Raw genomic sequence first — 15,606 nt, forward strand, 5'->3', positions numbered from 1 at the left:
TAAGTACTTGAGTAAGTACTTAAGTACTAAGTACCCAGCGTATTCCTGTGCGGCCAGCACCTCGATGATACTCGATGTCAAGTACCGGCGTGATATTCCACCGTGGACAATATGCCGGAGGGAGTATGCGGGATCATGTACCTACAGGCTACAGCCACAGGCCAGGTTAATTGCAATCCCGGTTGCTTACTTACTTTACTTACAAGTACTTAAGTAAGTAGATGCCTGGGTGCTCAAACAACCAACAGCCCACTACTTACGAAACCGCCCGCCGGGGCGCCGTCATCTCACTTTTGCGCTGCCATCGCTGCCATCACCGCCATCGCCGCCACCGGTCTCACTCATCAGCCGTCACGTCCATGGCCCGCGCCGACTGACCTGACCTGACATCTGGAGTCGACACCTGGACCCTCCCCACCGCAATGACGCGCCCACAGGCACAGGCCCATTGAATGTTGAAGCCGTTGCAGTCCAATCCACCAGTCAAGCCAATGCCTCCAGTCCGGGTTCAATGTTCAGTTGTCGACCCCCGAGGAGTAAGTTACTCCGTACTTAGTTGGCTGCGGTCGCAACCCGCTGGCATCAGACTCCAAACGTCAGGTGTGCAACGCACCAGACACCAGACGCCCTCCTCAACACAAACCACGCAGCCTGCAGACGGTCTGGTAAATAAATGTTCTCGACCGCGCCGCTACGCCACGGCAACTCGGCTACCCGGGGCACTTGGACCAGTCACACCCAGCCATTGCTGCTCACAGCCCAGGCCGGTCTCATCGTGAAATAAAACACCGTCGTATTTGATCCTCTCCATCGACTGGCAACGGCGTGTCCCCGTCGCTGCGAGCAGGCTCGTCAACATGCTGCTCGGCTAGAACCCTTCGTCGCACGCCGGAGCCAGGTCCGCAATGATCGCCAGTCTCGTCCCGACGACACTTCATTTTTGCGCGTGCAGAGAGCCCCGATTGCCTCATATCGGGGGTCCTGATTGGACCGACCCCCACAACCAGTGACGTAAACTTCCCTGCGCAGGGTGGGTGTCTTTTCTCCTTCGACGGGCTTCCACCGTGAGATCACGAGCCCTTGCTCTCGTCAGCTCGTTTATATGCATACATGCGCTGGATAGCATCTGCCTTCCCTGTGAAAAGACCAACGGCGTGGGATGAGGTCTTGTTAAACTTTTCGACCCACTCGCCGGGCTGTCAAACTTTCCGTCATGACAGCCCGGATACCCTAAACTCGCCGAGAGGTAATTGGCTACTCCGTACTCAACGCTGTCAATTAGAAACCTCGAAACAGCCCCCCGGGAAGCAAACCACAGGAGAGTATGGGTTGGGGGAAATCGTCCCAAATAATCGACATTTTCTAACTTGACAGTCCCCTATGCCTGCCACAGGAAAAGCACACACCTGTTGCCCTGCGTCAAAAATACCTACGCACACCTTGTACTTTGTATCAAGTACTGCATGCGTAGCCCAGATCTGGCAGCATCGAAGATGTACATCATCACTGACGATTGCTTGCAGTCCGTTGGATTAAACTCATCTGCCCATGCTGTTCAAGTTGGTATTCCAAGCACAAAGCACGTCACCATAGCAAGGCCATCACTCAGCTGATGATAAAAGGAACCGCCCAAATGTCATCATGTTACGCCATTTGCGTGATTCTATATCTACTCTGGCATAGTCCCTGCTACGCTCATTCACTTCGCCATGTCTATCATTCGTTGCTCATTCATACCCGACCCGGCTTCCATGCCCATCATCTAGTCTACACGCTTCATTTCTCATGCTAATCCCCAAGTCACGACCCTCACAACTCCGTTACCCAAACAACAACTTTTGCACCAGCTGGCCCTGCTTACTGGGTAGCCCTCTTAAGGTTCTTGTCAAGCAGCGACTCGCCAGTCATCTCGTCAGGCTGAGGAAGACCCATGGCTGCAAGAATTGTCGGGGCAACGTCTCCCAGTACGCCGCCCTGCTTCTTCAAGCTCCAGCCCTCGGGAGCATTGGTCATAATGAATGGCACCTTGTTGGTGGTGTGGCTGGTCTTTGGCTTGCCATCAGCAAACTTCATCTCCTCAGCATTGCCGTGATCAGCAGTAACGAAGAGGATGTAGCCCTCCTTCTTGCAGCCCTCAAGAATCTTGCCGATAGCCTTGTCAGTGGCCTCGCAGCCAACAATGGCGGCTTCGTAGACACCAGTGTGGCCAACCATGTCCGGGGGAGCAAAGTTGTTCATGACGAAGGGGAACTGCTGTTCGCCCAAGCGCTTGACCACCTGATCGGCAACGCCATCTGCAGACATTTCCGGGGCCAGATCGTAGGTAGCTACCGACTTGTTGGAGGGCACAAGGTCCTGGTCCTGGTCTCGGGTTTCCAGAGGGAACACCTTCTCAACACCACCGTTGAAGAAGAATGTAACGTGGGCATACTTCTCGGTTTCAGCAACGTGAACCTGCTCCACATTTTGCTTGCCCAACCACTCAGCAAGGACGTTGCCCATGCGCTGGGGTTCGAATGCAACTTCGAAGGGGTAATCGGTCTTGTAGGTAGTCATGGTGACGAGCTTGTTGATCTTGGGGTACTTGAAATCCTCAAGAACAGATCGATCGACATCACCGAGTAGCTGGGTGATTTGTCGAACACGGTCAGAGCGATAGTTGAAGAAGAAGACAGTGTCATCATCTAGGGCGTCAAGGTCAGCACTCTAATATCTGGCAATCAATCGCTTAGACCTAAGCATTTTCTCTTACCCTTGATTCTGGCCTCATCGCCCCCAACAATGATGGGAGTCAGGAACTCGTCCTTGTCCTTGTTTCCGCCGCGCTCGTATCGGGCCTTGACGGTGGCAACAGGGTCCTCGCTGGCCTCGCCCTCGCCGTGGCACATACCCTTCAAGGCAATCTCAACACGCTCCCATCTCTTATCCCGATCCATGGCGAAGTATCGACCGACTACGGTAGCAATCTGGCCTATGCCGACCTCCTTGAGGTAATCAACGAGCTCCTGCATGTAGCCAGCGCCGGACTTGGGGTCGGTATCACGGCCGTCACCAAAGAAGTGAATAAAGACTTTGGGAACCTGATACTTCTTGGCGGCCCTCAGGAGGGCATACAAATGTTCCTGCTTGGAGTGCTGAACCGGCCTCTGTTAGCCCTGTAACGGCAGAACGACGCGGCACCTTGACTTACCACACCGCCATGAGAAACGAGACCGCACAGATGAAGACGACCATTACCGGCAGCGGCACCCTGGAATGTCTTCTTGATGACTTGGTTGTCGTCCAATTCGCCCTTCTTGATGGTCTGATCAATACGAACGACGTCCTGCCAAACGACACGACCGGCTCCAATATTCAAGTGACCGACTTCGGAGTTGCCCATAAGACCATCAGGCAGACCAACTGCCAGGGAAGAGGCGTCCAGCTCGGTGAAACCCTCGGCATTGTTCGAAAGCTCGTCCATCACGGGGGTCTTGGCCGCCGCAATGGCGTCGCCATCCTTGGGAGATTCTTCGGAGGGAATACCCCATCCATCAATGACGACTAACAAAGGAGCGCACGAGCAAAAGAATTAGCCACCCAAGCTCCAGATACACGAGCATATAGCAAATGAAAAGTATATAGTCAAGACTTTTCGAAGCCTTGCCATTGCGAGACTCGGACAGGCTCGATGGCTCGCGGCCAGGTGCCGAGAGAGGAGGAGCGCTTGGGGAAGAAGCTTCACGGCGGGGCAGTGGTTTGAAGAGGTCGGGACGGGACGACGTACTGAGGCAAGCCTTCTGCTCGGTCTTAGACATGGTGAATGCAATTCTTCTATGGCAAGATCGAGAAAAAGAAAGGGTGGCTTTTTGGAGGGGGGGACAAAAGGCTCAATTGGTTCGGAGATGCAGGAGGAGGATGAGTGAATTTGAAGAAAGAGGCTTGCCTTGTATCTGTCTCAGCAAAATGGTGGGGTGTTTGTTGTTTTACATGCAACATCTATGTCATAGGTCGACAGTTGCTTAGCGGGCTATCGAAAATTTCAGGGCTCGAGTGCACTGTAGACGTGCATGCGAGCTACACGCAGCTATACAGTGTACAAACCTGCACGGCACTGGCTTCACTCCTTCCATTTGATGAACCGATTGTCCGATAAGCTCCGCTGACCAGGTACAACAAGCCATGACCGAGTGCCACAGCCAAGCCATCGTTCACAACTCGCATGCCCAAGCTGCGGTCTTGATTCGCTACTCGACCACTTGCGACTTTGCTTTTCGCATCAATTGATCTTTCCACCGCAGAGTAGGCCTTCACCGACAATGGCAGCAGAACGACGCCCGCTCGCTCTGCCACCCAACCTGTCCCCGGACGACCTCGATGCGCTCTCGGAGCTCTCCATAGTCCTAGCCAAGGTCCGGGCCGGCATCCAGTCCTCGAATGGGCTGACAACTGCCACCGGCGTGACGCCCGGTGGTGTCCATACCCACGGGCAGCAGTTGTCATTCAAGGATGTTCCCGGCGCGACTGATGGTTTGAAGCACAAAGTCCAACATGCGCGAGCCCAGGTTCGTGCCTTGCCGGACATGGACCGCTCCGTCGAGGAACAAAACCGCGAGATAAAGGATCTACAAGCTCGGATTGAGAAGCAGCGCGCACTACTGGAAACTCTGCGTGAGGGAGGCGTCACGTTCGGCAAGAGGGATCGTGCTGCTAGCGATGATAAAATGGAGATTTGATGCTTGGGAACTGGCTACCAAGTCTGCTGAAGAAGGGGCAGCATTGGTAACGGGATGAGACGAATGTGTCTTATGGCAAAGCGAATGGCGTTTACGGTCATGGGTATATGATTTGGATTGATTGGGTTCACAACTATTCTGTCTGGCGAAAACAACTCGCTTTCAGCGTTTACTGGCGAGGTATACCAACCTTTTTCAGCGTTTCTTCAACACTTACACCTGGCTGCCCAGGCACGACATTGGTCCATAATGCCTCATCCAAAGCTTCGGCGTCTGAAAGAGTAGTCCAGTTCGGACTCTGGCCAGCCTTGAGCCATTTGAAGTCATCAACTTGGTCCCACTGGTTCTCCTTTGGCGACTCGCCCTCGATTGACTTGAAACAGGTCAGCATCTGAGGTGTATAAGGGAGGTTTCTGTACAACACACTCACATAACACTTGGGTAGTTGCGCAAACCGCATACCCGTGCAGTCTTCAATTATGGGATGACTAGTACAGTGCAGGTAGATGTCTACATTCTTGCACTCATGAATACGAACCTGCCGTGCTGTAACCACAATAATGCTGTCCGCTACACCTGTAATGTGCACTGGCCCGTTGACGTGGCCAGCAACAATCAGGCTGTTTGAGATGTTCCTCAAAGCCAATCCTGGAAACGGCTTCCCCTGCGCTGTAGGAACGGACATGTCCACAATGCACCACTTCAAATCCGTCAAACTCCCTGACGCAGTAGCCCTTGCCGCGGAAGATGGGAGAATGATGTGCAGATGGGACTGATTAGCAATGCCAATGTTCCTTGCCATAGAGAAGCTTGGCTTCCTAACAAACTGCGTACTAGGCTGAGAGAGCTCGGCGTTGTAGTCGCGTATCGCGGCAACAGAAGGGAGATCACCAACTGTGTCGTCGCTCTCCCTGGCCTCCTGGTGCTTTTCGCCAGAGGAACTTTGCGTGTTTCGAGATAGACTGCCTGGGTGCAAGCGGGGGTCATTTTCCGGCGCGCCCATATCGACATGCGCTCCAATGCTGGAGCGTTTAAACTGGAAACGAGACCTTGGTGTGACCCTGGCCACGGTTTCATTGAGCTTATCAGAGAGGCTCTTGATGTTCTGTTCCAAGTATCAGCTGGATTACCGAATGAGCAAACAAGGGAATGAATATATATAGTCGCTCACATCTGAGTATTGCTTCCGATCATACGAGGGCGTGAACTCTGCCGCGTCAGAAACCTCGTGCTGGAGCTTGCTTATGCCAGCAAGAACATGGTCGATGGCTTCCTGCCGTTCGCCCGCGACGGCGGACACGGCCTCCAACTCATCTATTTGCTCCTGAAGCTCTGCAATACAAGTCATCAGCTTCGCACGGCGTACGGTAGCATGTGAAGCTGCCTTGCGACGGGCTGGGGCTTACCTGCTACGCTGTCCTGGAAATGACGATAGAATTTCTGTTTTGGGTCCATGATCGAATACGAAGACTGCCGGACCACGACAAAATAAAAATCAAAGCTGTCTCGGAATACGCGATCAGACGGGGCTTTAAATGTGTCCCAGTCGCTTTTAAGTGTATTTGCCTAGAACACCATCACAAGGCGGTAACGACGGGCTCCTTATGCCGATGCAAGATAGAAAGCCCAGCCTTCCTCCGTGTGGCCGGACAGCATCAGCGAGATGGAAAGAAGGCCTCCGATGCAGTCTTTCAGCCAGCCTGGTTGTGTTTGGTCGTTCGATGTTCAATTAAAGAACTCCACAATCGGCGCGCGGCACCGACGTGCCCCCATCTCGAATAAAAAGAGGGGGTCCCAAATACCAGGTTTTGGTGTGACGGGCAGGTGCATGTGGGCTAGGAAGGACCTACTTCCAAATTGGGGCTTGGCCTATGGCCGTGCTATTCGATACACGCATGATCTCAGACGCAAGGGACATCAACGAGGCAATCGCTGCACATGTTTGGTCAATTTATCAACCTAACGAGATTCTCGGGTACATGGCATGAGTACTCCGTATGGCAACAGCGATATGCACCACCAATGTCACAATCCGTTCGGACTCTGGTGCCCCGTGTCTAAATTCCCCCGTGTGCAGCGGTGTAAGTCCCAAGTCCTTCTATCCAAACGCTGCCCATCCCTCATATTACCAAAACGCCAATTATTAATATCACGCAATCATGTTGTAATAATGCTGAAAATTATTGTCCAAATTGCCTGGCCGATGCCTTCAAACTTTTCATATCGCTCTTTCCCCCGGGAGTGAGGGTATATATATCCTGTATATCCTCTGCGTTGTGATGTCGTGCAGCATTCCGTCCGCTTCGTGCCGCCGTCTCCAAAAGAAAAAAAAGGTAGTAGATGATACGGAAAGCGCCTTCTATTCTTCCAAATGCTTAAAGAGTCGCATGGGCAATGCCAGTGGGAAGCTCATGCCCACAGTTTACGCCCACGCGGTGGCTGAGAAGGTCGCTCAGAAGATCGTTCAGAAGATCGCGCAGAAGACCGCTCAGAAGACCGCTCAGAAGATCGTTCAGAAGACCGCCCAGAAGGTCGCCCAGAAGATCGCCCAGAAGACCGCTCAGAAGATCGCGCAGAATCTCCAACAGGTCTCACCACCCTCTTTCTCTTTACAATCCTCTTCGAAGTCGGGTTCCTCGCATAGAAACGAGGGCTCAGAAAATCTTGAGATCTCCACTTGGCATACATAGCCAAAACCTCTTCTGGAGCACGAGGTTTCTGCCACTCGGGCATGTCACCAAGACCGCACTGCTTGCCGTCTGGTGTGGTGACGATTATCTTAGGTATTTGAACAGGGGTGTTTTCAACATTATCATCTTTTTTTGGCCTTGCAGATCCCATCTTGCCTTGGGATCTTGATAGGGGGAGCGGGTGTCGTCTCAGAGCCATACTGCAGCTCACCCAGGTCGACGATTTCCACACCCGGGAGACCAGGCTTGGTGTGGACTCTTGGTTGACTCGTAACTTTTGATCCAGTGAGATGGGCGGATTGCAGTGCACAGTATTGTGCCCTTTGGCCAGCTTTTCTTTGCTGAGTTTTGTTCTAACCATCTTGGACGGCTGAAAGGGAGAGAAGTTGTGAGCTGTGAGCCAGGGCTGTGGGTGAAAGTAGTGAAGAAAGTAGAAAATACTGGTGTCAGGATTTCAATGAAGCAAGAGCAGTATATAACATGGGCACTTATACTATTGAAAGGCTGGGTGGATGTGAACTGAAAGTGAGCTAATCGAAAGTTACGCTCGAATGGCTTCGCACCTGCATACTTTAAACACTGAGCTACTAGACTGTAGTGACTCAATAAATAGCACTTGAGCTTGCCGGTGAAACTTTCGAGTTAAAATCCTATTACTTCAACATAGCTACTTCCTAGTAGTGCGCCCTGGCACGCCCGTTCCCCGCCATCCTTTTGGCACCATTCGGCAGTGGCGGTATTATAGGTAGTTGGAAGGTTTTTTTCTGCGGGATTTCGGTGTTCACAGCACGCCACATGTCCCAAATCGTTGCTCGTCTTGCTGGTAGCATGCTGTACTGCAAACTATACAGATTTTTGCGATTGATAGGTGGGACAAACTGCCCAGTGAGGAGGCACAGTAGGACGCGCGGCGAGAGATAGTGTTTCCGAATGCGATGGGCCATCTGGGCGTATTGGTGGAACATGGCACTGAAACTCAGAGGTATTGACTGTGATTTCAATTGTTGGCAAGATATACGTGCGGGTTGATATTTGGCCATCTGGCGCCGGCTCACCTTGAGGTAAATGATCGACGTGGGGGTTTCATTAATAGTATTAGTGTCTGTGACTCTATAATCTTGGGTATCTCGAAGCTCGAAACGAATGCCGCCTGCGAATGTTAGCTGCCGAACTGTAGGAGATGCAAAGTCTACAGTAGAATACACACCGGGTAGCCTTTTTACGTCCTTTATACGCAGCATCAAAGCGAATAACGGAAAGTGGTTCAGACACGAAAGCAGAGTATCAAATCCCGCCTTCATAGATATTATGACCATTCGTGCAATAGCAAAGTTTAGGTAGAATACAACCACGGTGGGCAAAAGAAAGAAGAGAAGCGTGAATAAAATCGTGCCAACAAGCAGCTGGTCAAGGTCATAGTCGCATGAGTCAATACGGTTACGAAGCACATTTTGCTTCTTGCCTCGAAATAGGTGGAAGAGTGATTGGAGAATCGTCAGCTGCCAGTGGTAGATGCGGGCTGATGCGAGGTAGAATGAATAGATGTGAACTGTCAGGAGGGACAGCAGATCCGAAAACAGCGCAGTTGGCATGCTGGCGCCTGCAAAGGACGTGAATCCGATGAACCATACGATATTTGGTAGTGCTGGGTTTAGGGTTTCTATGCAGCCTGAACATGTGGTTAGCCATCTGTAGCGTTTTTTCTCTCCAAATTTGGAATTTCTTAAACCAAAGGATACCGTATCGTGGAGACATACTTGACCAGTAGTCAATAACCCACAGAAACAAGTCACCCAAAAACACTGCCAGCTCGCCATTGAGTTTCAAACCAGCTGGGTAGTCCATCAACCACGAGATGCTGCTTTGAAGAGCCTCCACGGTGTACGTCCTCAACAGGTCTCCAATTTGCGCGGCAACCCAGTCGGCATGCTCAATCACGTAGGAGCCAAGAGCTATGCCAATGATTACGTCGTTGGCAACGAGCCAAAGGCTGTTGTAAAATCGGATATAATCGGGATGGCTGGTAGTGATACTCGCCCAATTCGCCTTTCTCTGCCGCAGCTTCGAGTACTGCATGGGCCAATAACAAAATTGTTGGAGTCGAATTTCTATCTGCTGTGCGGTGGCCGATATATCCTTCAAGGCGGCGTATCCTGGTTTGATCCGAAACTCTAGAATGAGAAGTAGCATCTCAGCCACCATGCGATGGCCAAGAAGAAACAGGATGAAAGTTTTGCGTATTGTTGGGAACAAGTAGACGGCAAAAAAGGTCCAAAGCTGTCTGAGAACATAGTTTCTCATAGTCGACGCAGATTCCATTACTTGCTCAGATACGCTCAGACTTCGCTTCGGCCGTGGCCCAAGTCGCCAGGCGTTCTTTTGCAATGTCTGTTCCAGCTCCCACGACCAATTTACTTGGTTGATGATTTTCCGTAGTGCTTTGTCACGGGCCGAAGGGACTCGATTGGAAATAGTGTGTTGCTTCAATTTCTCAACGAGCCTTTGCCTAGCTTCCTTTGCTGACCGCTCTTGTTGCTCGACGAGGTCTTCAGTAGCGTCAACCTTGGCGTCATCCACCATGGAACTCTTGTCTCCAAGAGCCAAGGCAATTGGCTCCAAGGAGATGTACTGCATGCGTTTAGGCTGCGGCCTGTCGTAAAGAATAAGCTGTATGCTGGATGCCTTGGCGCAAGTTATAGTCGGGGTGCGTGAAGAAGGATGATTGATTGCGCAGACCCAAGAAGGGTCGACGGTGACCGTGGCGGTCGAATTCGACACGCCAAGGACGTGCATAGACGAATGCCCGCATAGCTCATATATTCGACCAGGAGAATGAGGGGCACTTCTGAAAAACGATCCTCCCTTGAGGTGATGTTCGACTTCGCTAGCCTGAATGTCGTCAGTGTTTAGCAAAGCAGTCGAGTCATCTCGCGGCGGAAGAAGGACTGACATCTACATCATCCAAGATGGCAATGACAAACACGTCGAGGGTGGAATTCCGCCATCCCACCACCACTCCTGGACGATTGGATTTGCGTATGTCGGTAGGCCAAAATACTCGCATTAAGCCATCATGCTCTACCATGGCCACCAAATCGTCCACAGGAGCGAAGGAACCTTAAAAGGAACCACGCCTCCTAAGTTGCTCTCGAGCAGATACGCCAATCCCAGGCTCCCGCGGATGCTGTAAAATCGACACACATTAATAAAACAGTCTCGAGATGTGCCGAGTACACAAGGGCCCAATCATACCAAGAATGTCTCCTTTCTGGCCACCCAAACAACAGGTATGAAGATGGTGAGAAATAAAGCAGTCAAAGCAACGACGCCCTTGGCAGCGCGAATCTGTAAATCAAATCCAAGCCGAGTTAGCCAGTGACATACAATGGTAGGCAGCTCCTCCTCAGCAGAGCACTTGTAGCATACCACAACTCCGTATTCCGCTGCAAAAATGGCGAGCTCATAGAGACGGGTGACGAGATCCCAACGCGCGGTGATGTAGCCAGCTACAAAGATGCCGAGGGTGAGGATGGAAAACGGGTGCATAGAGCGCTATCGGTTCCGGCAGCGCATGTCGCAAGACACGCCAGACACTTGGAATCAAGACTTGGACTGGGACGATGGGGGAGGAGGAGGCTGCGGCCGTTCCACGTTGGCACGGCGATTCGCTGGGGATAGCTTCGATGTTGGCTTGGCGCAACGGAGCTTGGGGATGAGCCGGCAATGTTCGCTCGTGAGGGCGTTTCGCAAGTCGCCGGGAGGGCAATTGGAGGACTTGGCTGGCGTTGTTGGCCGAGGCGTCGGGAGCTCAATGTCACACAGGGTGGTAAATCTGCTTGCGCGTTGTTGGCCTCTCCTTGGAGCTTGGATTTCCTGATGGGCATCCCTGTCACGACAATTGGGTCTGGAGGTGACGAGTGGGGCAGCCTTAGAGGTACCTTGGTACCAGTCCAGTGCCGAGGTGCGCAATTCCAGGCCGGTACCCCGGTACTTGAGTGCTCTGGAGCTATGTGCCCGTGTCCAGCTCCGCCCAACCATCGTCCAATGTTTCCCGCTCCATTTGATGGCGTGCGGCCAACTTGGACCAGACCTCACGTTTCCATTGCAGAGGTGAAAGCAGAACCAGAACTCCCTGCACGGCTTGATTTCATGAGATGCCTACCGAGTACAAGCAGCTCCTGGAAATCTGTTTCCATAATGTAGAATTATAAATAGACGTGCCAAGCACAAAATTGTGTTACTACCTACCTAGGTAGGTAGGTAGGTAGTTACCTGGGTACTTGGGCACTCGACATTATTCATCAGCAGAAAACGAATTCTCGAAAGCGGATTCAGCGCAAGCTCTAAGATTCAAAACGCACTCGAGTACGGATTTGAGAAGCATAATGCTATGAATCGCGATACGAGGGTTTTTACTTCCAATCTACGCCCTCCTCCCTACTTACTTAAGTAAGTAGTCGACGGCATACTATCGATATTGATCCTGCCATCAATGCCAAGCATCGAGTGCTCAGTGCTCCGTTGCACAGCAGTTAGGATAAGCTGGTGCTTCAATTGCTTGCGGCTGACCGTGGTTGCCCTTCAATGTTGGGTTTGGACGTCACCAAGTGCCAAGTGCCAAAGTGCCACAAGTACTCCGTACCTCTTAGCACAAAGTGCACCTGAAAGCACCTTGGTTCAATCGCCATGCAGACCCACAAATACAAATAGCTTTTGACGTCCCAAATGTCTTGAGACAACAAACGGCTCGTCAACAGGGATCATTCCATCTCCCCACCGTCCGCGAACCACTGGCGGCTTCCGTCTTTTCGTCTTTTGCGACAAGCTTCACTGGCGCGCACAATTACGCGTTGAAACTCGGAACCACCCATAGTCACCAAGGCTGCTTTTATTCCAGAGGTCTTATCAACACATTGCACTTGCGCCATTGCAGCTCCGGATTGCTGAGCTTGTGCTCGTCTTTGCATTTCGGCCAATTGGATCTCAATTGCACGCAGCATGGCGCCGTCAACCAACCAGCTTGAAGAAGCTCTGATCAACGGCACGTACCATGTGTTCACCGCCGAGCCTGATGCGACAACGGTAAACAAAGTGCGGAAGCATGTTGAAGAGTCAATGGGTCTGGAAGAAGGTTTCTTCACGAGCGACGACTGGAAACAAAAGAGCAAGGCTCTGATTAAACAATATGTTGTAAGTGGCAGCTCCCCGCTCTGCCCGCTTGATTACGCGCGGTGCAACCTGCTAATTTTAGTTTTCTTCATTCTTTTTGGGGCACAGGACAAGCTGTTAGATGGCTGGTTGCCAGAGTCGAAACAGGAGAGACAATCAGAAAATAGAAACAAGCGAGACGCTTCTGAGGGATCCCCGTCATCCCCAAAGCCACAGAAACACGCCGCCCAGAATGGCCAGCACACGACGCAAAACGAGGAACCCCACGGAAGCGATAAAGAGGCGAAATCAAAATCGAAAAGAGTGACATCCGGTCGCCATTCTCGGACGGTAGACTTGGCGAAAGATTCGAGCGACAATCTAGAGCCACCCCCGCCCAAAAAACGAAAACAGAAAGGCAATGGTGCATCAGCAAAAGCACAGAAGGATTCGCCAATGGATGGCGAGGAGGATGATTCCAAAGACGATGCAATGTCCTCGATAGAAGTCGAAGTTTCAAACTCTGCCGTGAATGAAGAGGAAGAGTACTCGGATGTCATTGACGAGGTGCCGAAGCCAAAGCGAAAGAAGAAGGAGCGAAAGGACTCATCGCCTAAACTGGCCAAGCCCAAAGCGAAGAAGACCACCGAGTCAACACCTGACGATCCCGATGAAGCTGAGATCAAAAAACTTCAATCACAGCTAGTCAAATGCGGAATCAGAAAATTGTGGCACAATGAGCTCAAGAAGTACGGAGACGACGCGAGAGCCAAAATTCGCCACCTCAAGAAAATGCTTGCAGAAGTCGGTATGGACGGCCGTTTCTCCGAGGCAAAAGCGCGCGAGATCAGAGAAACAAGAGAACTCTTAGCCGAAGCAGAGGCGGCACAGGAGATGAATCGTTTGTGGGGGACGGGCACAGGCGGCCGCGCGAGTCGAAGTAAGAACAAGTCGGCCAAGGTCGAGGAAAGTGGAGATAGCGAGGCCGAAGACGCCGGCGGCAATGGCAGCACAGATGACGAAGATGAAGAGGAGGGTACTTCATTTGCGGCTAGACGCAGACGTGCTCAGGCTGACCTGGCGTTTCTTGGAGATGACAGCGGATCTGATGAATGATGTGACTTTAGCCGAAGGTAATGTACGATTGGCAGTGATGTTGGCGGACGTTTGAGTTCCTGTTGAAAGGCAACAGACACAAGGTTTAGGAGCCTGATTTACATGTATTACATATGATATGTGTTGACTTTCGTGGCATAAGGGAGTTGGCGATGCATTTTCTGAGGGTGTATTTCGGAGGGAGCCATTATCGGCGGGAAGGGGAAAAATGTGTAATTTAAGCAGGCTGTATGGCTTACATGGTTTCCCTAGTCAGACCACGCCTTGTATACAATTCTGGAGCCATACGTCTCGCCCCTTTTCAACATAGTCATGCTCTTCCAGTCAGGAACATTGACAGCATTCACCCATCGGCCAGGCTCGCAGCAAAAGGCGCTTCGCCCACCCTTTGCAGAAGCTCCCTCGACAGCCGGCACATTCGTAAAGTCCCCAGTGTAAAACTGGAAAGAGGGCTCGGTGCTCAGAACTTCCAGATGGATTCCAGTCCGGGGATGATGCGCTGCTAAATCACGGACAAGAGGCTGTGAACGAGTGTCAATGGGCACAGAAGCCGGGTCCGCAGTTTTGGTAAAGCAGTTGTCCACCTGGGGATCGGTAGCTCCAAGAGTGAAGGGCTGCGTCGTGTCAATGCTGGCATGGGGAACCGGTCCGCCTGTAGGGACGGAGAATTCATCATTGGGTAGGAGGAGCTTGGAACCCAAGGTGACAACAGTCCCCTCGATATCCGCGCTGCCCGTGAGGTTGAAGTACGAATGGTTCGTCAGGTTGATTGGCGTCTCGTCCGCGCCGTCGACCAATTCGGCCTCGTATTCAATCCCCAGAAGGAGAACCTCTTTGCCGTCGACGACCTGCGTACCCGTCGTGTAAGTGACCTTGGCCTCGACGGTGCCGGGGAAGCCCTCGTCTCCGTCCTCGCTGACAAGAGTGAAGGTGACGCTCTCTCCGCCTTGGAGACCTTGCACCCCGGGAATCTGTTTGATGCCAACGGGCGCGGGGCCCTTCCAGATGCGTTTACCCCAACCTACATTGCCGCCGTGCAGGGTGTTGGGTCCGTTGTTGGCGGCCAAGGGGTAGACTTTACCGTTGACGCTGTTGAGCTGAGCGCCCTTGATGCGGTTGGCAACACGGCCAATGGTCTCGCCAAAGTAGGCCGTGTTGTATTTCACGTACTGCTCTTGGGTGGGAAATCCAAGAACGATGTTTGTATCGTTGACCTTGATGGATTGTATGATGGCTCCCAGGGGGAGGAAGGCGAACGGAGCATCTGGCATATTGGAGGTGTCTGGTGGCGCAAGCCAAGGAGCGGGAGATGACGTGACAAAGGAGTGGGATAATCAGTTCCTGCCTGATCTGAGACTTCGAGTCGATATGGGTGGTAGATATTGTTAAATACTTGGTATGTAAAAATTTAATGGACTTGAGTACCTCGTGGACTTATGGGTAAATGGGCTGGCGGGTAAACTGATTGTGGTGACAGGCACGACTGTTCAGGAATCAGGCTGTTATGAACGTATTATATAGGCTGAACAAGTGTCGAACTCGATGCAGACATGCACGACCCTACGACATCAAAGTACCCGCAATTTGCTCCTGTGTGCTCGTCGTACAATGGAGCGCTTGAGCACGCGCTGCAGATTACCTATTGCCTGTGCACAATGTGTCAATGGTGTTTGTTGAAGCACTCGCCATCATGGATGCCACCCTGCAAGCGGGGAAGGTGGTTGTTCAACAAAGTCCGAGAGAGATGGCGGCCAGAGTGGAATCTCCTGCATACACTGATGGGTGAAGTATACTTAAGTACCTAATGCCAGGTTTGGCCGTCATGGTGACAAGATAGACAAACTGCGGCCCGCCCCAGCCAGATTTTGTACCTTCCAAGGCTCTTACTGCCAAAGATACGCCGTTGGAACCAGACGTTTTTGGATGATACCTTGGTC

At 51.9% G+C, this 15,606-nt stretch overlaps 7 protein-coding genes across 7 annotated transcripts; 2 read left to right on the forward strand and 5 right to left on the reverse strand.

Moving 5' to 3' along the window:
• Window positions 1-1,857: 1,857 nt before the first annotated feature.
• Window positions 1,858-3,797, reverse strand: MAA_04672 (phosphoglycerate mutase; the record flags this gene model as incomplete). The annotated part of the gene is made up of 4 exons (XM_007822768.2): window positions 1,858-2,684; window positions 2,753-3,134; window positions 3,191-3,543; window positions 3,632-3,797. The coding sequence occupies 4 exons, from the start codon at window positions 3,795-3,797 to the stop codon at window positions 1,858-1,860; spliced, it is 1,728 nt and encodes a 575-aa protein (XP_007820959.2).
• A 501-nt stretch (window positions 3,798-4,298) lies between these two features.
• On the forward strand, window positions 4,299-4,715 carry MAA_04671 (Mediator complex, subunit Med9; the record flags this gene model as incomplete). The annotated part of the gene is made up of 1 exon (XM_007822767.1): window positions 4,299-4,715. The coding sequence occupies one exon, from the start codon at window positions 4,299-4,301 to the stop codon at window positions 4,713-4,715; it is 417 nt and encodes a 138-aa protein (XP_007820958.1).
• Window positions 4,716-4,884: 169 nt separating this feature from the next.
• On the reverse strand, window positions 4,885-6,170 carry MAA_04670 (N-acetylglucosaminyl transferase component Gpi1; the record flags this gene model as incomplete). The annotated part of the gene is made up of 4 exons (XM_007822766.2): window positions 4,885-5,088; window positions 5,146-5,820; window positions 5,887-6,047; window positions 6,122-6,170. The coding sequence occupies 4 exons, from the start codon at window positions 6,168-6,170 to the stop codon at window positions 4,885-4,887; spliced, it is 1,089 nt and encodes a 362-aa protein (XP_007820957.2).
• Window positions 6,171-7,124: 954 nt separating this feature from the next.
• MAA_10662 (uncharacterized protein) lies at window positions 7,125-7,766 on the reverse strand (the record flags this gene model as incomplete). Its single annotated transcript, XM_011412380.1, has 1 exon — window positions 7,125-7,766. The coding sequence occupies one exon, from the start codon at window positions 7,764-7,766 to the stop codon at window positions 7,125-7,127; it is 642 nt and encodes a 213-aa protein (XP_011410682.1).
• Window positions 7,767-8,079: 313 nt separating this feature from the next.
• Window positions 8,080-10,951, reverse strand: MAA_10663 (uncharacterized protein; the record flags this gene model as incomplete). The annotated part of the gene is made up of 6 exons (XM_011412381.1): window positions 8,080-8,555; window positions 8,613-9,074; window positions 9,163-10,294; window positions 10,356-10,481; window positions 10,658-10,750; window positions 10,790-10,951. The coding sequence occupies 6 exons, from the start codon at window positions 10,949-10,951 to the stop codon at window positions 8,080-8,082; spliced, it is 2,451 nt and encodes an 816-aa protein (XP_011410683.1).
• A 1,452-nt stretch (window positions 10,952-12,403) lies between these two features.
• MAA_04668 (uncharacterized protein) lies at window positions 12,404-13,669 on the forward strand (the record flags this gene model as incomplete). Its single annotated transcript, XM_007822764.1, has 1 exon — window positions 12,404-13,669. The coding sequence occupies one exon, from the start codon at window positions 12,404-12,406 to the stop codon at window positions 13,667-13,669; it is 1,266 nt and encodes a 421-aa protein (XP_007820955.1).
• A 248-nt stretch (window positions 13,670-13,917) lies between these two features.
• On the reverse strand, window positions 13,918-14,940 carry MAA_04667 (uncharacterized protein; the record flags this gene model as incomplete). Its single annotated transcript, XM_007822763.1, has 1 exon — window positions 13,918-14,940. The coding sequence occupies one exon, from the start codon at window positions 14,938-14,940 to the stop codon at window positions 13,918-13,920; it is 1,023 nt and encodes a 340-aa protein (XP_007820954.1).
• Between the last annotated feature and the right edge of the window lie 666 nt (window positions 14,941-15,606).

Source organism: Metarhizium robertsii (genome assembly GCF_000187425.2).
Source record: "Metarhizium robertsii ARSEF 23 chromosome Unknown MAA_Scf_1, whole genome shotgun sequence".
NCBI lineage: Eukaryota > Fungi > Ascomycota > Sordariomycetes > Hypocreales > Clavicipitaceae > Metarhizium > Metarhizium robertsii.